The sequence below is a fragment of the Podarcis raffonei genome, chromosome Z (assembly GCF_027172205.1).
Source record: "Podarcis raffonei isolate rPodRaf1 chromosome Z, rPodRaf1.pri, whole genome shotgun sequence".
Lineage (NCBI taxonomy): Eukaryota > Metazoa > Chordata > Lepidosauria > Squamata > Lacertidae > Podarcis > Podarcis raffonei.
The window spans coordinates 11,184,036-11,210,166 of NC_070621.1; the positions used below are offsets into that span (position 1 = coordinate 11,184,036).

At 40.5% G+C, this 26,131-nt stretch overlaps 1 protein-coding gene across 10 annotated transcripts in view; it reads right to left on the reverse strand.

Moving 5' to 3' along the window:
• RALGPS1 (Ral GEF with PH domain and SH3 binding motif 1) overlaps positions 1-26,131 on the reverse strand; it is a 216,473-nt gene that overhangs the window by 37,604 nt on the left and 152,738 nt on the right. For all 10 annotated transcript variants that reach the window (XR_008328655.1, XM_053374839.1, XM_053374837.1 and 7 more), the window contains exons 10-12: positions 21,677-21,814; positions 19,511-19,604; positions 2,352-2,419 (exon numbers count right to left, since the gene is read on the reverse strand). Coding sequence is in view for 9 of the 10 variants with exons in the window: in XM_053374839.1 (XP_053230814.1) it covers positions 2,352-2,419; positions 19,511-19,604; positions 21,677-21,814 (300 nt within the window). In the remaining variant the exon portion in view is untranslated. The remainder of the gene's footprint in view (positions 1-2,351; positions 2,420-19,510; positions 19,605-21,676; positions 21,815-26,131) is intronic.

Here is a 26,131-nt window from a genome sequence, read left to right on the forward strand (position 1 = left end):
TATAAGACTAGGCCCCCCCTTAAAAATAATGTCAAAAATTAGGGGGCGTCTTATACTCTGGGCCATCTCCCCCCATTTTCTTAAATCTGAGTCCCCCAAAATAGGGGGCGTCTTATAGGCAGAAAAATACAATATATGTATTCTATGACACAGGGGTGTAGCATGGATAGGGTGAGGGGGGCCGTCACCACAGGCACAGGATTTTTGAGGGTGCATTTTACTCCTCACGTCGCCCTTGCCAGCCCTGCACCGCTTTGCAAGTCTGACCCTCATCTCAGCCTCACAAAGCAGTGTGGAGCTGGCAGGGCATCAGGAGGACACAACAGAATTGTGCCCTTCCAATCAGCCCAATCAGACTGTTTTTAAGGGTGTACGCCTGCCCCGCTGCATCCTCCTCACATCGCCCTCCATATCCCCCTGATGTGCCCGCCTGCCCCAGGCACCTTGAAGACACACACTGCTGCTGCTATGACAACAAGCTGAAAGATGAAACTAGTACTAAAACCCATTGCAGAAGGCAAGCATAGAAACCTATGTATGAGTGGGTGTTTTTTAAAAAGCCACCTTAATATAAAAATGCAAAGTTTATATTATAGAGATTCCAACACATCTGCCTATTGTTTCGTATTTGCTATATATTTTGGTGGCGGCTTCTGTTCTTCCCTCTATTGTATATATTCTATATACAAACATTTATCTGCGTTGTGTATCTGCTACACAATGGTGTTTAGCGGCATGGAGTTGGCTTGGTCTCAGTTCACTTTTATGTGTTCTCTTGAGCTATTCTGCTCAAGGCACTCCAGCTTATTGCATGTAACTCCACTGATGGACATTGCTATAGCCATTATAGTTTCTGAACTGGTGGCAACAGTATGGTAGAATGCTCTCCCTACAGAAATACGAGAGACCAATCATTATTGTCATTCTGCCAGCTCTTGAAGAAAAACCTGTTTAGGAAAGTGTTCCATGAACTCAACTTCTGATCTTACTGTCTTAACTGTTCAACTGTTTTAATTATCATGCTTTTTAGATGGTTGTTTTAGGGTGCATTTTAATTATGGGTGTTTTAATATCCTAATGGAATTGTTATTGTATATTTTAATTATGTATGTTTTTTCTAATTGGTTTTATAGTTGAAAACCATCTAGAAGCCATTTTGGCATATAAGCAGTGTATAAATGAATAAATAATACTAAGTCTCTTCCAACGCAACACACAAAATGACCTATCCAGTTTCCCAATCATTTTCCAACCTACTTTCCTATTCACAAATGGAGTTTTGTTTTGTTTTTTGCATGCAAGTCTATTCTTAATGACAGCTGAATTGCTAAGATATGTGTTTAAGTTTCAGGTATATTATAATCCTAATTATTATTTGTAAAATGAATGAAGACAGCTTTGTCATTTTTTTATACATTCTACAGTGAACATTCAAAATGCAAAAACTACCACAACTACCCAAGTTTGTTGGCTGGTAAATATTCAAAATTATGGAATTACAACAGTTAATACGAACAATCACTGTATGTTGACAATCCCTGATAAATGTCAATGTTCTGAAAGCTCAAATCTGTGCTGGTTAACCATCCATCCACGGCCCCAACCATCACCAGAACTGGTCAGGTGAGAAGGGTGACTCTTCCTCCTCCTAGAGAGGAGAAGAAAGCTTTCAGTAGACCCTGCTTGTTCCTTCCAGTAGGAAGCATCATCACTATAAGGAATTCATAAGTAATTCTCAGGTTAATATCATTGTCAGCATTTACTTGTTAATATCCAAGAACTGAAGAAACAGAAATCTATTTTCAGGCTCAGGCATTCACAAATTTTATCAGGCATTGTCAAGCATTCACACGTGAATGCCACTGATCACTAAATTTTGAATATTGATTGTGACAGAGAAAGCACACTTCTCAAATTGGGATCAGACTATTGATCGATGGATTTTATGTCTTATGCAATAACCAGTCTTCTCAACCATTATTGATCTAAGATAAAACTTTTGCAGTAAGGCTTTCTGAAAACCATAGTCCCAGTACAGTAGCTCTGAATGCTACGAAACACTCCAGTAATTTCACCTCATCTCCATAAACACTGTGGAATCTGACCCTTCACTATACATTAGAAATAGTTTTTCAGCATCTGAGGACATCTGTCAAAGGAAAACAAACAGGCCCAAGTGTGTGTCACAACCACATAAACATCAGGGCGCCTATGAAAAAGGAATCACCAGGGTGGTCTTTGGATAGAAAATGGTGTGCAGCCCTGACCAATAGCAAAAAGACTGTGAAATTGTAGAGTTAAGTAATGCTATGTTGTAAGGTTCTTAACATTCCCAATAAATTTAATCATACCTGCAAGATCTTCCTTTGAAGATACCAGTCGCGGAGAGCTGTTTCCTGGCTCAATTCTTAAGGATAATCTAGAAAAGAGAAATGGTGACATGTCAGGAATTAAATAGCTTAACAAAAGCAAAGGGATAAACGTTTTTTATGTTATCGGTTGAAAGCAGGAAATCTAGCTTAGCCTGGACATCTCTTACATTCTTTGGATATGACGGGTGCATACTAAAGTATTAAATCCTTGCAGTGTGAAGCCCAACAGAATTTTTTACACTTGGTAAACACAGATCTTTTTTTTACACTTGGTAAACACAGATCTTTACTGAGAAGATGTTTAAGCAGCCACACTAGGTAAGACATGAATGAAAAACAGCCCTTTTTGTTTGCTTATACTGTAATGCGTAAGGATTGGTAACTAGTGATTGGAACCAGTCTGCCTCCACTCCCCAAAAAGTGATTCCTGACAGCAAAATTTCAAACAAAGAGGCAAAAGAGATGTGAAGGGAGTGGCAACTGCTGTAATGAGAATTGCCAGGAGGCCATATCTCCACTCCTTTGTCCACTGATCCTCTGGCTTGCTGGGCAGCAGCAGATTGGTTGTTTTTTTCCAGTTGCCCTTCTTTCTTCCTACCATTCCTCTTTCCAGAACAGGACCTTGTCTTCTATATTTATTTGTCATTGCTCTTGGGAAAATGTGGGCTACTAACTGAAGTAAACATGAAAAAGAAAAAAAGCATCACGGTGCATCAGGGAAAACTGCACATGTATACATGAAAATACTGTATTTTTTGCTCTATAAGACTCACTTTTTCCCTCCTAAAAAGTAAGGGGAAATGTGTGTGCGTCTTATGGGGCGAATGCAGGCTGCGCAACTATCCCAGAAGCCAGAACAGCAAGAGGGATTGCTGCTTTCACTGCGCAGCGATCCCTCTTGCTGTTCTGGCTTCTGGGATTCAGAATGTTTTTTTTTCTTGTGCGTCTTGTGCGTCTGATAGAGCGAAAAATACGGTAGATCTTGTTCTGGAGGGACTGAAGGTGGTATGTGGTTTGACAAACAAGAAGCTTGAGGTTTGTAGTTAGATAGCCTCTGATGTGTGCATTCCTGATACAAATCTCTACACACTTGATTAAGAGCCTGGTTTATAGTCCTCCAGAAGTGAGCTGCAGACCCTTCCAAGTGTCCCTATTTTCCAGGTATGTGCCTGATTTAGAGAAGCTGCCTTGGTTTCTGATTTGATCCTGGAATGTCCCACTTTTCCTTAGAATGTCTTGATTTTCATTGGAGAAATGTTAGAGGGTATAGAGTTATCTGACCCCCGAGCCATCTGAAGGTAATCCGGTATAAGAAAGTTTTTTTAAATGTTTAATGTTTTATTATGTTTTTATATATGTTGGAAACTGCCCAGAGTGGCTGGGGCAGCCCAGTAAGATGTGTGGGGTATAAATAGTAAAACTATCATTATGGAATGGAATGTCCCTATTTTCATCGGAGAAATGTTGGAGGGTATGGAGCTGTAAACTGCCACTCTCATATGAAAGTTATTTTAACCATGGGGAAGCAAGAGGTGGGGTCCTGTGCAGGCAGAGAAAGATGAGAAGGGAAAGAGAAGGGAAACACAAAAGACAAAGAATGCATTGTAATAAGCCAGCTCATGTTCCAGAGTTCTGGCGTCGAGTGCAACATTATCAAAACACTGCCCACCCCCAAAGTAGGAGCTATGCACACATGTCTGCAGGGAAGACATCCATGAAAATGCACTTTTCCTTACAAATAGCATTAAATAACTTTAATAGCTACATATTCTCTCAGCAGACCCTTGAACATATTCTATTAATTCTCAGTTGTCACAGTCTTCATGTATAACTCACAAACACTGCAAAGCAATAGAATATCACTGGCTAAGACTACCCCAAGTCTTGGTGAGCTATATTCATATGTTGACAAGTGTGGATCACATTATTTGAGAGAAACAAACATTCACTCTGTAAGGCCAGACAAACATGCAACCTGTTCCACTTCTGAAATGGTGTGGACACCCCGCCCCCCGAGAGAGAGAGAGAGAGAGAGAGAGAGAGAGAGAGAGAATGCACAAGGTGCCAACAGATAGATTGTCTCTGGAATACAGATTAACCTCCTGCTACCTTTAAGAGGAAGTTCCCTGAAGATGTTGTTTTTTGTCTTTAGCACAAAGTTCAAGGGCATTGTTACTGCAGCTGAATGAAATTTTGATTACCCTCTTTCCCCCCACAGCATTTTGTTAGGCATGACTAATCTAGGACTCACCAATAACCTAATTTATGCAAAGAGAAGAGCTTTGCAGAGTTTTACACACAACGAAGAGGATTATACACTTTTGAAACAGCAACTACAACCAATTCTTTATTCAAACATTGACTGCTTCTTTGTTTTTAACTGTTTTAAATTATCTTAAGTGTAAATTGCCTCAAGGCTACAGTTTAGGTAATAATAATAATAATAATAATAATAATAATAATAATAATAATAAAACCAACTATTTTCATTTGATTCTGTTTTTGGACTATTTTAGTAATTTAATTTCTTTCTTTCTTTCTTTCTTTCTTTCTTTCTTTCTTTCTTTCTTGATTAATAGCATGTATCCCTTTCATTCCTTCATTTCTTTAGAGGATAAGAAAGAAGCTGTGGCTATCTCATACTATCTTGCATTGCTCTTATTGTGAGAGCATAAGGGGGAATTAATGAATATCACTCTTACAACACAGACATCTGCATATTCACTCCCCCTGTAAGTCCCACTGTATTTAATGGCATTTACTTTCAGGGCAAGTATGTATAGCATTGCAACTGGGTTCTTTTTGTGCTTTCTTTCTTTTTTCTTTTTGCAGGCAGGATTTACCGTATTTTTCGCTCCATAGGGTGCACCAGACCATAGGGCACACCTAGTTTTTAGGAGGGGAAATAAAGAAAAAAAATTCTTTGCAGGCTGCTATCCGCAAGCCTTCAGAGCCCGGCGGGAACCCGCACCGACCCCTCTCGCTCTCCAGGCTTCAGTCCATAGGACGCACACACATTTCCCCTTCATTTTTGGAGGGGAAAAAAGTGTGTCCTATAGAGCGAAAAATACAGTACTAGTTATACTAAGTAGAAAAATACCCAGAGGGCTATTTTGAATGGTAACACACACACACACACACACACATTTTGTTTAAGTACTATATAAATGTGATTCTAAAACATAAAACCTGCTCTGCTAAATGTTGAAGTGTGCAGTTATGGTTGTTGTCATACTCCAGAAAAGGAGTGATAACAATGCTGGAAATGTTCCTTTTTCTAAGATTCAGTTCTAGTCTGTAGGCGTTTGTAAGATACCCCTGTAAACTGCAAAAAAATATAAATTTCCCAGGTGTCAAAATAAGATGGTTAGGTACCTGTCACCAGGAACAGTGGTTTTTTAAAACTGGTATAATACCAGTGGTGTTATTATGACCCTTGTTTGTTTATAGGGAGTCCAACCAAGCCTTCTAAAAATTGCCAGAGTACGGACAACAGCTGGCGCACAAACTAAGCAAGTAGAGCTGCTCTATGCTGTGGAGGCAGCCTGCGCCACCAGTGACCAGGGTGATCCAAGGGCATACCCAGGCTGCAAATCTGTTCCTTCAGAGGGAATGTGACCCCATCAAGAACAAGAACACCATTCACAACGGTTAAAATTCCCTAGTGTAGCCTTGGTACTAGAAGTGTCTCATTTGCTTCCAATCTCCAAGAACGAACTTTTCTTTAATTGGCTGCAAGCTCAGCAGCAACTCAACTCAAGTCTTTCAATGGCTGTTCCACTTAGGTCATTGCAATAACAGTAAATGCCTTAAATGTAGTCCATGTATTAGACTGCAAGCATGTAGGAAGGGCTGTGCTGCTTTTAAATGTTTGTCCAGCAACAATAAAACTTTAGGAGCCTTACAAACAAACCATTGCATGTACAATTCCATTTCAGGCCAGCTGGGTCTACAATTCATGAACATCAGGGGTCAGCAAAAATTTTAACTGCGGGCAGGTCCACTGTCCCTCAGACCTTGTGGCAGGCAGGAGAAGCAGCACGGGGGGGGGGGGGAGAGGGAGCTGGAAGAAGAGGCGAGGGGGGCCAACCATTGTGCTTACCTTCCCAGGGGCACGATCCATAGCACATTTCATTCTCAGCAGTTCTTCAGGCGCTGAACAAACAGCCTTGAAATGATTGTGGCTTACTTGCGAGTAAGTGGGTCTTTAGGGCTCTTAGTGTCCATGCATCCAACGACAGGGCAGGGTTTGGCTACACGCCAAGATGTGGCATCTCCTGGCGCAGGTGGAAGCAGGCGGGAAAGGGAAAGCGGACTTCTAGAGCTGGGGAGGAGCCAGAGCAGGCAGTGGGCGCTGTCTTGCCTCCTTGCGACGGGAGGAAGAGGCTGAGTGGCAGCGGCTCTGCCAATCAGACACCGCATCTGCTTTACCTAAGTGCGGTGCGGGGACGTCTCTGTCAATCAAATGCCGCTGAGGTAAACTAGGCGCAGCGTTTGATTGGCAGAGACGATCCCACGCCACACTGAGGTAAACAAGGCGCGGTGATTGAGTGGCAGAGCTGCATCGCCGGGAGTCTTGGCTTCACGGCGGGTTCCATCTTCACGGCGCAGGCCGGATTTACAACCCAGGTGGGCCTGATCCGGCCCGCAGACCTTAGTTTGCCGACCCCTGGTGAACATTCTCAGTGGGTGGGAAGGATGCATCTAGCATCAAGAAAAGCAGTGTGTTTGGGAAATTAGGGCCACCAAAATCTGCCATTGGTTAAAAATTCAATGTGAAAAATATATGACACAATCTTAGGAGGTTGTCCTGCTCAAGCCCCATTAAAATGAAAGATGTAAAAGAGAGTTCTTGTGTGGCTCTCATTCAAACCAATGGTTTATGCATGAGAACTTTGTGAAGAACTGGTCCCACAATAACTACTTGAGCACAGAGCAAATCTATTACCCAAGTTTCAGTTTTATAAAAAGTTAAGACATTCAGATTAAAGACACAAATGCAGTGGATAGTCTTGCACTGACTCTTATCTTAGGCTTTAAAATGTATAGATTTGTTATTTATAAAGTTATTATTGTCAATGAATCCCTCATTTTCATGGAAGGAAAAGCTCAAAAGACATATTTTTAAATTCCCATTTGTTGGATTTCAGCATCTGAAAAATGACAACATGCTTCTTGTAAAAAGCAAGCAATGCTGAGGAAGTTACAATAAATACAGCCCACAACACACCGCCTCTGATGTGGTTAAAGGAATTTTTAGAGGGGAGGTTTTCCCCCACAATGTTAAGTTTTTAAACTTGATGTAATTAAATGCTCATCTTTGGGGAATTGCCCAAAACACGCATAAATAATCTAACAGCTTTCATAGCATCCTGTCCCTGGAAATAGACCTTCATCCACTATGGTGGCTATACAAGGGTTCTAGTGATTGTCAATTCATTATTGTGCAGATCCTCTTTTAACCTCATATAGCTTTGGAGGCTGGCCTTTTCCATACTATTCCAGATGTTTATTTATCCAGTCTGGATGACTGTTTTCTTTATGAAAAGGTTTTATGAGTTTATTTCAGGCCTCCTGTTGGAACAGATTCTTGGCTGATCTTGGACAATTGTGCAGTTTCAGGGTGTAATCTAAGATTTAAAAAACTTACACATGAGGCATTTTTTCCTTCATCTTGGATTCACTTCACACAATTACTTGCATATTGGCCAAAGTGAAAGTCATGGCAACAGTGTAGTATAAGGCTGCCCTGCATTTGTGCTCATTTCAGTTTTCGTGTCAAAAGTAGTTTGGAGTGCAGAGCTGGAGAAGCATTTCCTGAAGAAAACTTTAATTAATTTAATGTTGTTGCTGCTGCTGTTGTTTCTGAAGTTACTTGCTGATTCTACTTCCCCTATCTGCTGCTGCATCACTGTTATTTTTCCTTGCATGGCTTGGGAGTGAAAGAAGGAAGGGATAGAAGCTTCAGATATGTTTGGGCTTTTTGCTCAAGGGCGTGTCAAGCAGAGGTGGAGAGTATCAGCATTTTCCATCCTGTTTTTGCAGTTAGCCAGCATTAAAAGAACTGGTGGCATTGTAACGCCTTGACAGTCCTCCAACAATGCAAAAGGATTCATGGCGGGTATTGGATAGTCACAGAGGAGGTGGTGAGACAGCAAACCAGAACTTGGTGAGACAAACTGCAGTTTGAATGAATGTCTGTCAGCTGAATCTTGGCTTGTTCAACACCAGTTTAAACTATGGTTTAGCACTGCATCCAAAGTGACATTAATGTAAGACCTCTGGTCACTCATGCTTACTAGAGAGAGCCTATGTCACAGATAGTTGAATCCCTAGTGATGTATTTAATTACAATCATACCTCGGGTTGAAGTAGCTTTGGGTTGAGCATTTTCAGGTTGTGCTCCGCAGCAACCTGGAAGTAACAGACCGTGTTACTTCCGGGTTTTGCCGCTCGTGCACGTGCAGACGCTCAAAATGACGTCATGCGCATGTGCAGAAGCGGCAAATTGTGACCGCGCAGACACGGGTTGCGTTCACTTCAAGATGCGAACGGGGCTCCGGAACAGATCCCGTTCGCATCCAGAGGTACCACTGTATTCAATTATTTGACAGTGTTCTCACTCATTTTTTTTCTTACATGAGACTGATGCATGTGATACTCCACAGATTTTGTTGGAGTAGCTCAGTGCTATTTTACTATGAAACCAATCAATTATTCTAAAGAGAGAGAAAGGAGGAGACAGTGAAAGAAACTCCAGATTGTTTGAATGTATGTTAGCTGGATCTTGGCATGAGTTCAAAATATGGTTTAGCAATGTATCCAAAGTTAGTTCAGAATTACTGTGGCCCACCCACCAGTCATAAAATGATGGAGGTTGAGTTTGGACTCATCAGTTGTGGTTGTTTTCTATTGATATCTAACCCTTCTCTGGAATTTGCTTCTCTTTCTCTCCCTCAGTCCATTCATTTTGCCTCCTTCCTTCCCATTTCCTCCTTTTCTTCCCTCACACTCCACCAGTCATTTTGTCCAGCCAGTCTCTCCTCTTTCTTTCCATTACTTAACAGAGTATCCTACAGCCCTGCTCTCTGACATCTGCTACACATGCGTATTGGTTGAATAAAAAAACTGTAGCAGGGATAAGGAACCTGAGACCCAGGGGACAAATGCAGTCCTCCAAACCTCTCTAACAGTCCCCTGGGACTCTTCCTAAACCACAACCCATGCCACCCTCTTCAATGGTTCTTCTCCACACCCACTGAGTGCTTTTGACAAGTTGGATAGTGTTCTTAAACTGTGATGATACTTCTTGCTTCCTTTTTTAAATGTCAACAACTGAGTTTGTAACCTACTGTAATCATATCCTGGTCCAAATCCTGAAAATTTGTTCCATCAGTATTTCATTCTGCTTTCAAGCCTACAAAATTATTCTCAGAGTCTTGGTCCATGACCTGATTATTCAAGAGATTTTATGGGCGAATAAATTATTATTATCACAAACATGTATATCTTGTTTCCTAAGGGCGGGAGTGGGTTTTGCCACTCATTACTGGCCTGGATATCTGCCTGGTGTCTCTAAATATTGGCAACTCCACTCTATGGAACTTAAATGGAGAACAGAGTTCAGTTAGTACCTCTGCAGGTGGTTTTGTTAAAAGGAAAAAGGAAAAGGGGGAAAAAGCAAGAAAAAACTTTGGAGAAACCATTTGATGTTTGATTTGGCACTACTCTTACTTGAACTTTCAGATCTGAGGAAGCAGAATTCAGTTCCCAGACGGGTGCCCTGGTGAGGAAGCATGGCACGCTACCCTCTGGCACAGAATACGTCTATCAATTGTGCTTAAAGTTCAACCACTTACAATTTGTTAAGCATTTGGCTGAGATGTATCTCTAATCATTCCAGGCAAGCAAAGAGTAAGGGGGAGTTTTATAAAAATCTGTTTGTAGGTTCAAGATCATGTTCACTGATTTATTTCCCCTTAACACTCTTTATTTTTATTCACAGTTTATGAATTTAGAAATGCAAAGAAAATACACTGAGCATCTCATTAAATTACTACTGACAATTCAAAACAAAGAAGGCACCATATTTATTGCATAGCTCTATCCACCTACAATGCAAGCACCTGTTTAAACCAAAACTGATAATATGAAACTGTATCACAAAATAGGGGAAGACTCTATCTTTAGCAAAACATGTTAATTTCTGCAAGCTGCAAAAGCTGTTCTCCGAAGCCTAATGTAAATAGTGCAAACCTTACAGGAAATTATTTTGACAATTTCACCAGACTGAAATTCATACCAAAATTTCTGACCATATTCAGTAGCTTTAATGCAGGCTTCCTCAACCTCGGCCCTCCAGATGTTTTTGGCCTACAACTCCCATGATCCCTAGCTAGCAGGACCAGTGGTCACAGATGATGGGAATTGTAGTCTCAAAACATCTGGAGGGCCGAGGCTGAGGAAGCCTGCTCTAATATCAGTTACACTGATTCAAAGAGACCTGAAGACACTTTAACTGCATCTGGGACCACAGCACACCATGCAACATTTTTATGAAATTTTGAAGGGAATTGCTCATTTCTCAGGTGACTCTCAACTTCAAAGAATGTAAGAAAAGGTAGTGGTAAACATGAAGCCTATTTGATTAAGAAAAGAAATGAATCAGTTGCGAGCAGTATGTCAGCTAATGTTTACAACAACAACAACTTTCTTTTCTTTTTTTCTTTTTTCTCCAATACAATATTTTATTGTTTTTTCCATATTACATCACAATACAAATAAACCAAAGCCATCACCACATCCTCTCCATCCTCCCATATATCCATCAATCAAAGCTAATATTCTTTTGTCCCTCCCCCAGCTTCCCTCCGCCCCCACTCGATTTCCTCTACATTCTGAGATTACATTTATCTTTGCATTTTACAATCTTCTCCAATCTTCTGCATATTCTTATTATCTTTCCTTACAAATTTATCTTCCCTCAGATACTTTACATTTTAATCTAGGCATATTAGCACATCTTTTTTGAGTAGTATTTTACCATATATTCATCAAAACATTCCCACTCCTTTTAAAATTTTGATTCGATTGGTTTCTTATAATAGCTGTTAGTTTTGCCAGAGTTAAATATTCATTTAGTTTACAAATCCATTCCTCCCTTAAGGGTAGAGTTTGTGACTTCCACTTAGCAGCAATCACTACGCTAGCTGCTGTACTTGCATATAAGAAGATTCCCCGCCCCACATGGTATCAACTTTCTTTTCAGGTTGCTCTTTCCCCCTTGATATTTACTTATTTTAAATACTTTCATATCACCTCCCTTAAAAAATAAATCAACCAGGTTCATAATAAAACATTAAAAATACAACAAAAACAATGAACACAATAGCAACCAAGTTAGGATGAACTAAATATGCTGGTACAAGTGGTCAGCAAAGCCCTGGAAGAATAAATAACTTTTTAGCAGGCACCAAAAACAAAAAAGCAGTAGGTACTTAATTTATCTCTCAGGAGCAATCAATCCACAGGCTGCATGCCACAATAGAAAAGGCATTCCTTCTAGTTGTCACAAGACAGATCTCTGCAGGCTATGGAACAACCAAGAAGGCCTTGTTTCAAGAGCTTAATGATATAAAATATAATGTAAAGAAATAGTTTGAACATCCCTTCCCTTCTTTGTGTCTTGAAGTAGAGTGTTTGTTGGCAGGAAATTAACCCCCTTTTAACAGGCTAATGCATTCAGAGCAGAAGTACCTTCTAACCAACAGTCTCTCTAGTCTTTATGGTAAGGTACAGACAAGGGTAGTTCATTATCCTATTTCTACTCTGCCTTCTCCCCTGATCTGTATGAAACCCTGCAGAAGACTTCAGTTCTCTACTTCCTGCAATGAAGGAGAGAAGAAAAAAAGAGAAAGCGCTGGATCCAAGGCTAGTCCTATTCAGAGTAGACTCATCTAAAGTAATGTATTCATGTTAGTCATGCCTTTTAATTTCAATGGATCTACTCTGAGAAGAACAACCCGTAGCCATTAACTAAACAAACAAGTCCTTTGCTCCCATGGCTATTCTGAAACAACTATACAACCTCAGAGAGCAAGCAAAGTAGGAAGAAGTAAATTGATGAGAAGGTGGAAGAGTGAAAGGTTCTAATTACTCTTCTTGTCTTATGCAGTAGCTAATTCTTAGCCATCCCGCATCTGTGACCAATTAAACAAACTAAAGGGTAATAGTTTCACATGTCTTTTGAGTGTAAGAGCTAAAAGTCCTAGACTGCTGTGACTAATGGAACTCTAAATATAGCTAAGTGTAAATTTGCTATTTGAAGGGGAACAGTTCAGTTGTTTACAAAGTTTGCTCTTTACACAACAATAATGGCTGGAAATAGAGGCTGGCTGGTGCTTCCCAGGAACAATTAGTTTGTTTGTTTGTAAATTGCCACTATTCAACACCACTATCATGGTGGTATACAATTAATTAAGTCATAGCTGCTTCATTGATTATTTACCGTATTTTTGGCCCTATAGGACGCACTTTTCCCCCTCCAAAAATGAAGGGGAAATGTTTGTGCGTCCTATGGGGCGAATGCAGGCTTTTGCCCTATGGGGCGAATGCCGCCATTCCGCTGTCTCCTGATGTGGTTTGGAGGCTGACGGTGGAGAGACGCGTGCTTCTCCCTGCCGCCATCCCGCTGTCTCCTGATGTGGTCTGAAGGCTGGCGGCGGGGAGAAGAGCGCTTCTCCCTGCTGCCGGCCCCACAAGCGCCTGGGGGGGGGGGAATAATTTTTTCTTTATTTCCCCCCCAAAAACCTAGGTGCGTCCTATGGGGCGAAAAATACGGTACTTCACAAATCTGTTGTAGTTATGTACTACAGAGCTTCTACTCTGCCCAGATTTCATGTTTTCTCATCTCAAATGCTTTGAGACAGATACACTTGCACCCCTCTTTACTCAAGGTTATGCCCATGTAATAATCAGGAAGTAGAATCTTTAGAGTAAATCTTTATGTTTTTCAACCCTTTGCTCACCAAATTACCAGGAAGATCAGCTCAACTTTATTTTTAATATCTGATGGAAGATAAAATCCCGAGATTATCATTGATAGTGGCTAAAGTTTTGTCAGTAGCTGTGAAAACATACGAACAACACAGCACCTGAATCTGGACTAAGACTAACCAGAGATTATAATAGTTCTATATAACTGTTATTATGTCACAGTTCTGAATCTGTTTTGCTATTAGATTCTGGTATGCTTTATGTTTTTATTTTATTTCCAGCCTATTGACTGTAATAAATTGAATGAATGAATGTGAGATGGTGCACGCTGAATCACCTGAGGAATTCTGTTAGTGAAAAGCATTCCTTTGCCACATAATTTTGACTTCTCCCACAATTTCTTCCCAGGCCTCTGGATTTGAAGTCTGTGCAAGAGAGCCCTCTGTACAGATGAACCATAGGAGCACTATTCCCCAAGAGAGGAGGTGCTTGCTGCATCCCACAACTATACAGTAAACCTGGGCTAGGAGACTGACTACAGTCTAGCTTCTCCAAGAGATAGGAGTGTTGCCTTTGCTGTCCCACTTTCAGTGTCTACAGGACCAAAAGCAAAAAAGTACAGAGGAAACTGCATTATGTGGAGTCAGACCATTGGCCTATCTAGCTCAACATTGCCTACACAAGGGGTTGTCAACCTGGTCCCTACTGCCCACTAGTGGGCATTTCAGGATTCTAGGTGGGCGGTAGGGGGTTCTATGGCATAAGCTGAATCCTCCTTCCATCGAGCACTGGTGGGTGGTAAGGAAAATTTCACCATTAGTGGGTGGTAGGTATAAAAAGGTTGACTGCCCCTGGTCTGCACTGATAGACAGTGGCTTCCTAGGGCTTCAAACAGGGAGTCTCTCCCAGTCACAGCTGGAGATGTTGGAAATTGAACCTGGTACCTTCTGCATCCAAGCAGATGCTTTGCCTTCTCAAAAGCTATTTTTTCCACATTGGACAAAAACTATTGATGGCAAAGAGCAGAGATGCTGTTTGCTACAGCTCCTACAAGATGCTAGGATCTGTCGCTTAGATAAGCTCAAATGTGCTCTGTGGGAAGCTGAAATAAATTCACATTGCTGGGAAACCAGTCATGAAGGAGATGGTTCCCTGGGCCTTGCCAACTTGAAGTTGTCAATTAGAGGCAGAGAGGCTTGGTTGCATTTGAAACCTAAAGAAAAGAGGAATCCAATTGGGAGGCTGAGGACTGAAGAAATGGAAAGAAATGAATGTTCCAAGGTCAACACAATTTCAAGAGCTGTATTGCTTACACAGGCACTAGCTGGTAATTTGTTCTGCAGCTGTTCAGTGGATAGTCAAGGTGGAAATAGAGAAACTGAAGCTTTCCGGGCAGGGTGTTTGAGCTACATTTAGCATCTGAGTGGGGTGCTTGGTATAGCAGGGGAGACTAGACAGAGAACAGACCCTAAAAATAATGATAAACCACAGACCTTTCCTTTAAAATCATCTCAGAAATATGCCTAAAATAGGCCTGCGCAATGTATAGCGCAAGGGGAAACCAAAGCCCCATTTGCACAAATGTTCAGCCCTGCAAAGGGTTGCCTTCATCTCACATTATATAACTACAAAGTAGCTGTGGAAATAGACCCCCCAGGCAGTTGGAAGAAAGGAGCCCATGAGCACCTTGGCTTTGTCTATGCTCCAGAACCCTCCACATATAGGTGGAAATGCTAGACTGCAGATTTTTTAAAAAAAGTATTAATACATCTATGCAACTTGGCTGGTCAATACAATTTTCTTCTACAAAAGAGATGCGTGGAATAGAAAGGCCCACTAAATGGAACAAAGAAAGCATTTCTTTCTTTTTCTCTGCAGAGATTTCAGCCAGAAGAGACAGGCTTGGAGGAAGTTTCCAGTATATTTCCTGTAACGGAGTAATATAATACAAGGATGAATCTTACATTCTGCCAAGGATAAGAAGTAGCCCCTCCTGAGTCTAACGAATGCTCCTGTTTCAATAAAAAAGGCATGAAAAGACAGAATGTCGAGAGGCCTTTTTCCCCTTATAAGGCCTGAGCGTGCTTGCTATCTCTACAGGGCTTATGCATCCTTTTGGCACAGCACCAGAAATGAGGAGAAATTCAAATAGTATGTGGATTGAGTTATCCAAGAGGAAGAGATTCTGATGAATATTTAAAGAAATTCATACCTTCAGAATCAGTACAGAGACAGAAAAGAAACCCAGCGCAGGACACAGTCTGGATGCCATTCCAAGACCACCTGCAGAGAAAAACCTGCATTGCTGAGCCAACAAACATGGTCATGTAGGGTCTGTATTCCTCCAAAGAAATGTCTAGAGGGTTCAGCCTCATTCTGAGAACTTTGTCAAACTCTGATTCCGCCCCCCCCTTTCCTCTTTATTTTGATTCCTGCTATTCAGTCTTTCTAAGGTGTGCTGTAATACATTTGTAGCTAAAAACAGCACAGCTACTTAGAAAATGGACATTCAGATCAGATGGAAGAGCAAAGGTTGGCCTGTACCAAAATGTATGTAAATACTGCTCACTGTTGCTAGAAAGGCCTCTGTGGAGATTAGAAGCTGTTTAAGAAAAAAACATTTTTAAATTACTCATGTTTTGTCCCACTTCCAAGTATTATGTCATGCCCCTAAATATTTAGAGGAACCCTTTGTTTTGTTCTGTCCCACACATAATATTCAAGCTAATGGAAACCTACTGTATATATAATCTTAACATCATCGCATGAATGTGAATCGCTGTCCAAGAACTAAATTAGGCAATGTGGTTAAATTTCTGGCATCCCATCTATGAACCACAACACAGGCACACACACACACACACACACACACACACCAATTGCAATTACTCACTTTTCACTAGTGTTATGGAGAATGCTCCCTATGCCTTCAAACAAACACCACAGGAAAACAGAAAGGTAACAAAAAATCTCTCGCATGTAGACCCCACTAGTATGTCTGGGAGCTGGAAAGAGCACATATTCTTGCAAACAGAGCTCCCATTTATTTCAATGGAGATTGAATGGAAGGTATTACCAGAAGCGTGTGTTCAAGTACTCATACTTTTTGAGGCTGTTTTTTTTAAAGCTTGTTTTATTTATAATGTTAAGATATAAACCTTTTATTTATCATTTATGCATTTAAAGTATTTATAAAACCAAGAAATGCAAACAAAACAAATCTTTGGGAAACTGTGCCTAGGTACACATTAGCAGCTTAAAATGGAGTGAGGCTGTTTTCCCCAATGCATTTTAAGTTGCATTGGCACATTGTTGCACAAACCAGAGATGGAGCAGGAATATCTTTATCTGTTGTGCATTACTTGCTTTGTTTCCCCATTCCTGCAACCTTCCCAACTCCTATTTGTGAAGCCACCATCTGTCCATGCACTATCATCTAAACATGTGCAATGGCAGTCTCATATGTACACAACTCAGCTTAATTGTGAAGTAAGTGTGGCTTATGTTAACAAATCAGATGGAAACTGGTTTGAGGGAAAACATATCAAACAGCAGTATTTCTCAAGAAACGACAAGCTAGATATAGATTCTGGTTAATGTCATGTTTACACAGATTCAAATACCAGCGGAGGGGGTGCATTAAAGCCCGAGTAAATGGTAATGCAGCCCACAGCCTACGTGTTGGATACAATGCATAAGACAGAATAGTTAAACTAAGAAAATATTAAAGAGGAGGTAAGGAGGAGAACAAAATGTATCTCTTTAATACCATGATAGTAAATACATAAGAGTGTGTGTGTCTGTGAGCTCAGTGTGTGTACAATTTCCAGTGTTGTAGTGCATTATTCTTGCTTGCAGATTAATTCTATATTTGCTAATGGCTGTTAATAATGTATTGTAGGGAGTTTATTAGCCCACTGGGGATTCCAGAGTCTTCTCATTCTTAACACTGTGTGCCATTTAGTCATGAATACCTGTCAAACTCAAACTGATTTCAACATGTAAATGTTTGCAGACTATATTTTTAGAGTGTAAAACCACAAACTCCTTTCCCTAGGAACCTAGAGGCAAGAAGAGCTTATACACACATTCATACACGTACATCCTGCCACAAGTAAGCTGTACAAAATTTCACCCCATCTTTTTTTAAAAAATAGAAGTGATAAGCTATATTGAAAACATTTTGCAGACAAAGCTTTTTGGAAGACAGCATGATACATTAAACAGAATTCTGATACAAAAACATCATTACTCCTATGCCTGTGTTCAATCTGATCCAAAAACTAAACCTGTTGATAAGATAAACAAGGTTTTCAGCAGCAAAAAGGCCAGCACTGATTTGATTTTTCTAGCTGCTGTCCAACATGATGAAATGGGGAGATATTCTGCAGCATGTTTCTCCCAGCAGAAATCTACTCCATGGTATTTTGTGCAGTCCTGGTGTGGATTCCAGAAGAAGAGAGGTGGAAGACACAGGAGTGGCAAATGCATTTTTATCTCTAAGACTGAGCTCTGGAAACACCAGTTCTACAAGTTTTCAGAGTGGCTCATGATTGTATGGGTAAATGCTGGCTTTAGAATGTACATATTGGTTAGTACCTGTGATGTCACTGACATACCACTCTTCTGTGATCCATAGATAATTTTTCAGTTTTAAAAATTAAATGTGCGCCGCTTTTAAAATAAGCTTGTGTACTGCTTAAAAACAAACAAACAGCCTGCCTGATGCATATGGTAGGAGGTGAGATTGTGGGATGAAATGGGCGCTCATCTGGCTCATTGCTATGTATGTCAGAATAGTTTATGAGTCACATCAGAAAGTAAAAACCTACTATAAGCAGAAGCAGCACTTGTGATAAGGAGAATTTACAGAGCCACCCTCCCAACACCAACACTGAAAAATTACAATAACAAAATTTAGCAGAGATGTCAACCAAGAGATTTGTCTGCTATGCCAGCTTAACTGCAGTATACTGCTCTTTCTTGATTGAATCCATTAATTTTTCCATTCACACAATATCATGGGATCTGAATATGTTTCTAGTGTTCAACCCAAACATTTTTTTTTAGTAGAAATTAAGAAATTAATTTTCAGACTTTGGGGCTATTGGTGATGTTATCCTGAACTACATGAAGAAGCAATAATAAAGGATGAAACCCTAAGGTGTGCCCTAAAATTTGTGAGATTATGTCTAATATTTGCTGGAGCACATGGCCTAATCACTTCCACAAACAAGGGAACTGCAATTAAGCTTGGCTTCCTGCGATACCTGACTCTGGGATCCTAGTTTGTTGCTTCCTAACAAGTCAGGTTCATAAACAGTAAACCATAGTTTAGGCTGGCTAGTAATCCTGGGATCGTGTATTTAGACATCATAGGAAGTTACATTTATTTGTTGTTTCCTGATTTGTTTCTCTTATTTTCTCTAGGAGAGGAGCAAAGCACACCTGATTAGGCAGCATGCCCTACTATGCTACTTGTTCAACATAAACCATGATATGTCAGAAAACTTGGCTTATCCCAACATGTGACTGCAGATGGTGTCATGCCTTCCTTCTGGATTATGGAGGTACTGCTACCTTTGTGAAGTTTGTTGTCACACATCTCCAACTATCAGGCAACAGTCACAAGGCAATTCTTATATTTTTATTCTGCTTTGCACTATGAATTTTAGAAGATGATGATTACAATTTTATCCTGCCTTTTCCTGAAGGAGCACATCCACCATATGATGAACCATCTACTCTACTTAAATTTCTAATAAGATATAATTGCACAGAATTCAGAAGAGGTCTTCTGAATTTAGTCTGTGGGCCTCATTCATGAATTCTTCAATTTAAGTGCATGGGGCTGTAATGCAATAAAACAACAAGTAGGCCTATCTGGTTTTTATTTTAAGTTTTCACAAAACGGTCTCATTTTGGAAATGAGGTTAGATCTCATAGACAAGTTCCATCTGGGGTTTCACTCAAACCCCTGACAATATCATTACTGTTTAAATATCATTTTTTAAAACAACAACAACAAAAATCTAAGTATATCCCTGCCAGGAGCACCTTTTAAAAAACCCTTTTATTCAAGTCTGAGGCTAGGCCATCTTTTCCATGAACTCAACTGGGCCAAAGAAAAGGATGCTACGTACTTGTAGTTGTCGTCTTCCACAAACTTTTGAAGCTCTTCAATGTACCGGACAGACTTTAAGTATTTTTGCACATGGGGTAACGTTATAAGGTGATCTGCATTTTTTAAAAAAAGCACATATAAATCCCATAACTGTCAAGAACAAAAGCAGTTTCAACCACATGCTTCAAACTTTTATTTCCTTGAACTGTCTATGCTGAAATATAACACCAAGCTTTCCCACCAAGGACAGATAGATAGGCTAGTGAAACGGAAATTTCCTCACCATGAATTTCTCATCTCCAAAATTGCCAGAGAGCATTAGACATCTTTAGAATGAAAGATGAGTGCAAGGTGGCACAAAACTCAACCCTCTTCTGACTAGAGATATACTCTATACTTGGTGCCAAACCCTTCCCTGCCAAGTTCACTGCAGTCTGATTCTCCACACTGGACTCCTTATGTTCCCTGCCTGTCCTGTGGAGAGGGAAGCCTGTCAGAATCAAAAAGTAGCATGGCAATCATCTGCAATGTGGGAGAGACTGAAACTTCCTCCATCTCTGTCACAAAAGGGATGGATCAAGAGTTTGAGAACAGCATCATGGACCCAAAACTTGATGGAAGCTGTGAAGATATCTCGACAAACTGTCATATCCCTCCTGCCACCTTTTAAAGGCGAGATATGGCATGCTTGCTCATGAGACTCTTTCTCCCTATGAGAATGGTGTTCTTGGAGGCGTGCATTCCTCCAAGGGGCATGGGTCTGTTACCAATCGCAGAGGTGGCACCAAGTTCTTGGCAACAGGAAAGAGGTCAGCCCCTCTATTATTATTTATTGAATTTATATACCGCTCTATACCTGAAGGTCTCAGGGCAGTTCATCTAGGTCAGGGAAGGCCAACAGGTAGATCGTAATCTACTGGTAGATCACGGGGTGCCTGTGGTAGATCACAGTAGATCGTGGGACCACTCCCATCCCCCTTCAAAAAAAATCTGAACAACTTTGGTCAATCCAGTGGGTAGATCACTGGCAGTTTTTTTAATTGTGGGAATAGACTGCAGTCTCTTGGAAGTTGGACAAGTCTGTAGTTGTTCAGTCTCCCCTCCTGGCTGGTTGACCCATTGTTGGGAACTGCCTTGCATTTCCTGGCTTTTAAACACAAAGGGGAAGAGACTCCACCCTCCCTCTTGGCTGTTCCCTGCTCATGCATCCTTCACACTCTCCTCTTCTTCTTCCTCATCTGACAGCAACCACTACTCCTGCCCTGAGCCAGTCAGGATCAAGTGGATCATGACAAAGCCTAAACTACTTATGGCAGGGCTCCTAGTTGCTGTAACAAGATTCAACAGTTCAGCTCCTTACATTGGGAGATCTGAGTGGCTCCTCCCACTGGAGATGCATTCGAGACTGGCCCTACCTACAAGTTCCATTAGAGGTGCCACCTCAAAGAAGTCTAATGCCCTCTGGAGCCTCAGAAAAATCTGATTTCATTGGGCAGAGAATGTAAGTACTGTACTGAGATCAAATCTTCTCTCATTAGGTATGAACACAATAGCTTTTATGGAAATATGTAGTAGAAAATGACAATTGGTAGAAAATCACATTTTTTCAGTCTCCCCTCCAGATCTCTCATGAATGGATGAAATAAATGGTATATAAATACTGTAAATAATAGAATATAAATAATATTCATAAGGGAAATGGAGGGAGTTTATAACACAAAGAGGCACAGCTAGAAAAGACTGAGGACAGGTTGCAAGGGAAACTGCAGCTATAGAACAAGTCTACATGACATTATTTATTATGAGAATTCAAAAGCCATGCCACAAATTCTGGCAGGAAAAAAAGCAAAGATTTTCTAGAAATCAGAGTAGGCCACAAGCTCATAGGAAGCACTGAACCTCTCAAGTGGAATTTGGCCATAACGAAAATGTAATGCAATTTATGTAAAGTTTGACTGTAATAAAAAGGTAAAGATGGGGTGTATATATTCATGTCTGCAGACTTAAGCTGGGCCAGAACAACAATCACTTTATCTAATTTCCTAATTTGGCAGAAGCTAAGTGGTTCAGTAGCACAAAGCTTCCTGATCTACATTATCCCTTAAGGCCCCTCTTTGTATGAGGCAGACATCTGGTGCTAATTTACTATATTAAAGAAATATTGGTGAAGAGGAAAATTACCAACCATAGCTACAGGAGACTTGCAAATCAGCAATTATTCGGAGGATATTGTTCATTTGATTGGATCTTTGTTCGTTCTCCATGATGCTGCCTGAAGCAGGATATGCTGAATCAATGTAGATTAAATCCAACAAATAAATCCCTGAAATTAAAGAAGGAAGGTTAAATCAGGTGCTTTATAAAGATACAGGGAAACTTGGTTGCAATAAACAAAAAATCAAGGAACCCCTGGCTATCCACTTGAATAATCTTACTAAAAAACAAATGAGAGCTGAATAATTATAAAGAAAAGGCCCGCAGAGTTTTCATCCTACTCGGCACAGAGAACCTTCTTCCCTTATTCAGTCACTGATATCTCAGCATGTTCAGGATTGCACACTACTATTGGCCAAATTTTCTACCACACTGCACCAGTATATTTTCTTAAGTGTTATTTGTTCCAAGGACTGGTATTTAACAAGAAAAGAGAAATATCGTAGATGCTAAGTTTGTAGTACAAAGTGCATACAAAATGCAAGGAATTTAACCATGGAATTAGGACTGGCATCAAGCTTGCACATCTGTACCAAGACTAATGTTGATGAATGCTAACCAGGCTAAGCTTTTCAGTAGTTTGGAGCTGTGCATTGCTAATATTAACCATGCTCGTGACAAACCCTGCTAACATAAACTATGGCCTATGCCAGGATATATGTAATCACGCATCTTGGCTAATGTTGACAAAGAAAGTTGAGGGGAATTGATAGAGGGGAAAGAAGAGGGATAGAACAGCTCACAGCCAGGTCAAGAGGTGGTCTGAATTATGTCTGGACTGGCCCAGAGGGAACTGAGAGAAAAAAGAACTGTAAGGGAAAACAAGCTTATCTACTCTCGCATTCCTCTTGTAATATCATTTCTCAACTTAATTCAATTTCAAACCTTCATTTTAAAAGTGAATTAATAGTGATGATGGGAATTCCATACTTCACCTAAACAATGTCCTATCACCACCCCCCAAAAGCAAATCCACATTGAATTCTGCTTCCCTTTTCACAACCAAAATGTTTTTCAGTCCTGTCATCACAATTTGATTCTTGGCATCATTTCAGAGCAATCTTATTGTTTGCAGATCTTGCTTGGTGTAAAATATAGCAAGTAATCATGCTGAGGTTGCATGTTTTCTGTTCTGGGCTAGAAGAGACATTTATTAAGTTTGTGACTCAACAGGAGAAGCCACAATTTAATGGGGAAAGCGTTAGTCATTTGTGGGTTCTTGCTCAAAAATGAACGGCAAGCATGTTATTATTTTTGCAAGATATATCCAAGAGTCACCATCACTTTAAACAGATGACAGAGAATTATGCCTACCTGTGAGAACTTGCAAAGGATAAATGAAACATAGTAAGGGCAGGCGGAAAGAAAGCATGGTTGCCTTGTACTTAGGGAGTCTTCCAGGAAGTTGAATATAGGAATACAAATTAGGATTGCATCTTGTTTGGGTAATTCAGGTCAAAATAGTCATTAAATTAGATCCAACTAAGTCCTACTCTGAATAGACCCATTGAGTTTAAAGGGTCTAAGGTTAGCCATGCCCATTAATTTCAATGGGTCTAATCTGACCAGGGCTAGCATTAGATACAACTTATTGGGTGGTCTTCAACTTTTGTGCACTTCTGAACGTTCCATCTGTGCATGCATTGCAGCTCCCCTCTCCTCCCCCTGCAGGCTATTCTCCTAACCTGCCCTGAGCCAATTTGGGGGCAAAGGGAGGTTGCAGAAGAAACAGAGCGGGAAAGCCCCACTGCACAAGCAGTCCTTGTGCAAGTCTTCCATTGGTGAGGCGTGTTAGATGAATCCTGCCCATAATATTTTCCCCATAGTCTTTGATTTTGCATGAATTATGTATAATTATTGACTGCATTTTAAATTGTATGTTTTACTATTTTTAACTAAACTGATTTTGAACATTTTTGTGAATGGAGTGTTTCCAGTATTTCTGTTGCTGATAGCAACAAATACCAAGAAACATTATATTCGGCTATTTGGTAAAATTATAGCTGCTGAGAATGATCCAACCCCATAACCCTAGTCAGGAAAAAAGTGAGCCTTAGTGAATCTTGCTAGTGACCCCTGTCACTGAGGGGATAAAGGTCCAGCTATTAAAAAGCATGGTCTTAAGAGATTGTCACTGAAGTTGCTGCTCTCTCTCTCTCTCTTGGGGGGGGGGGAGAGTGCAGCATAAATTAGTTTTGCCTTTGTGTGAATGCTAAGGAATTCATATGAAGCTACCTTGTAGCAAGTCAGACCACTGGGACTCACTAGCCTGGTGCCGTTTTTTCTGAATGGCAGTGGCTCTCCATGCTCTGAGACAAAGATCCTTTTAAGTGGAAATGATAGGGACCTTATAGTTGCTCTGCTAGTGGGTTATGACCACCCACTCATCTTGACACTTTAGATATTTGGGGATTGTTGAGATGTCTGCATGCACGAAATAAGTGAACAGGATGATGATCAAGAGAAGAATATAGTTATGTTACACCTATGTTTTCCGTATGGTTCAAAACAAATGGTATATTTAAGATGAAACAAGAAACTATTGAGTGATGTTTCTAGAGTAGCACATATTCTATAAAGGAGAACAAACAATAAATGCTTTGTGTTTGCCAGAGCCATCATTTTTAACTTCACCGCCCCCCCAAGTTTGTGATGCATACAACATCTAAGGAGTTTTGTTAGAAGAAGAATAAAACCTTAATTCATGAGTTTCTGGTGAAACTGTACTAGTGTTCACTGGTTCTTGGTGATACAAAATAGAACTCAAAAGCCATGCCACTAATTTTGTTTGTTCAGGGGAACTCTGAACTTGGCAGGATCCTCTGCCAAATCACCTTCAATCTAAAATATATTTCAAAATTAGTTCCTGATATTAGTGTGTGTATGTGTGTGTGTGTGTGTGTGTGTGCGCGCGCGCATGCAATTCAAAGAAAAGTGAAAAGAATTCCACTTCTATCTATGCAAATCCCTGGCTATGCCTACCTTTCTGAACGTCAACCATACTGCCTGGTACATAAGGGAACCTCCCTCATGCTGGTGTTCTGGACTACAGCTCCTGTCATCAATGACCATTGGCTGCGGTGGCTGAGACTGAAGTGTGCATAGTTCAAGATGTCTGGAGGGCTCACAGCTGGGGGAGGATGCTAGAGGACTGTGAAGATGGGGGAGTTGCATTCATGGTTTGGAATGGGAACCCAATGAATTTTTTTAATTTTTTTTTTTTCTTTTTGCTTTCACATGGACTTGCTACATTTACAATGGTTCACAGGCACAGAAGTACGGGAAAATCGGTTTCAACATAATAGGGTATCTTCAAAAATAAATTAAAAGATGAATTCTAATAAAAGCTTAATGAGCAAAAGTATTAGAAAGAAAGGATGTTCAAGTTACCTACTAGATGCCCTAGGCCAGCCTGACTCATTTATTGGTTTTCCATTACCATAGGCAGCTAATATTATTCTGAAAAGTGCCTTTGCAGAAACACAGGAAACTAGTGGGGCAAGGACTCTTGGTGGCTTCTGCCTTATAAAAGCAGCACCAAGCCCAATCCTTCCCAAATTGTCCAGGAAAATGTTCCATGTAGTTTCCTCTCCTTTCCCCACACCTCCTCTTTGTGTTTGTCCAAAGAAAAACCTCTACGAGTGGAAAGTGGCATGCAGGAAACCATGTAATATAATCTAAAACTGAAGCTTGTTATTTCCACATTTCAAGCTTTGCCGCAAAGTTCTAACAATTCCATTACATCAGGGGTGGGAAACCTCAAGTCCAGAGCTGAATGTGGCCCTCCAAGCATCTCTATCTGGCCCCCAGGACTCCCCCTCAGGTCACTTACTGTCCCTGTTTCGTATCTTCCATGCATGTTTCTGCCTGCCTGGAATGTATCTTTGAATACTGATAATGCCTCTTCCTTCCCTGGCTGAGGGATAGAGAGAGATCTGTGATGGTATGTAGACACTAGACTACTGTACAAAGGTAAAATGTACACTAGTTGCTCCAACATCATTTACTTCTGAACCACTTGTGACTGGCATGTGGCCCCTGGAAGGTTGCCCAGAGTGAAATGCAGCCCATAGGCTGGAAAAGTTTTCTCATCGCTGCCCTACAATATGTTATTTTGCCTATTTTATTGAGAACCTCACAGCTTAAAACACTACTTTTAATTTGGGAGTGTGGTATTATTTATTAAATAGTTACAGACTTTGACATTTGTACTGCAAAACCATGTTGTAAAACATTGTTATAAGGTCTTGGGTAATATAACATCTTCATGTTGTCTTCTCCATGCAGTTTGTTGAGATTGTGCCATTCTCTGAAATGGAACTGATTTTTTTTTACTACATAGCTTCACAATTATTATAGTTTCCTGCTAGCTCAAGTTAAAACATTTCTATATAACTCCCTTGTGCTTTCAAGCTCAATTGCTCCT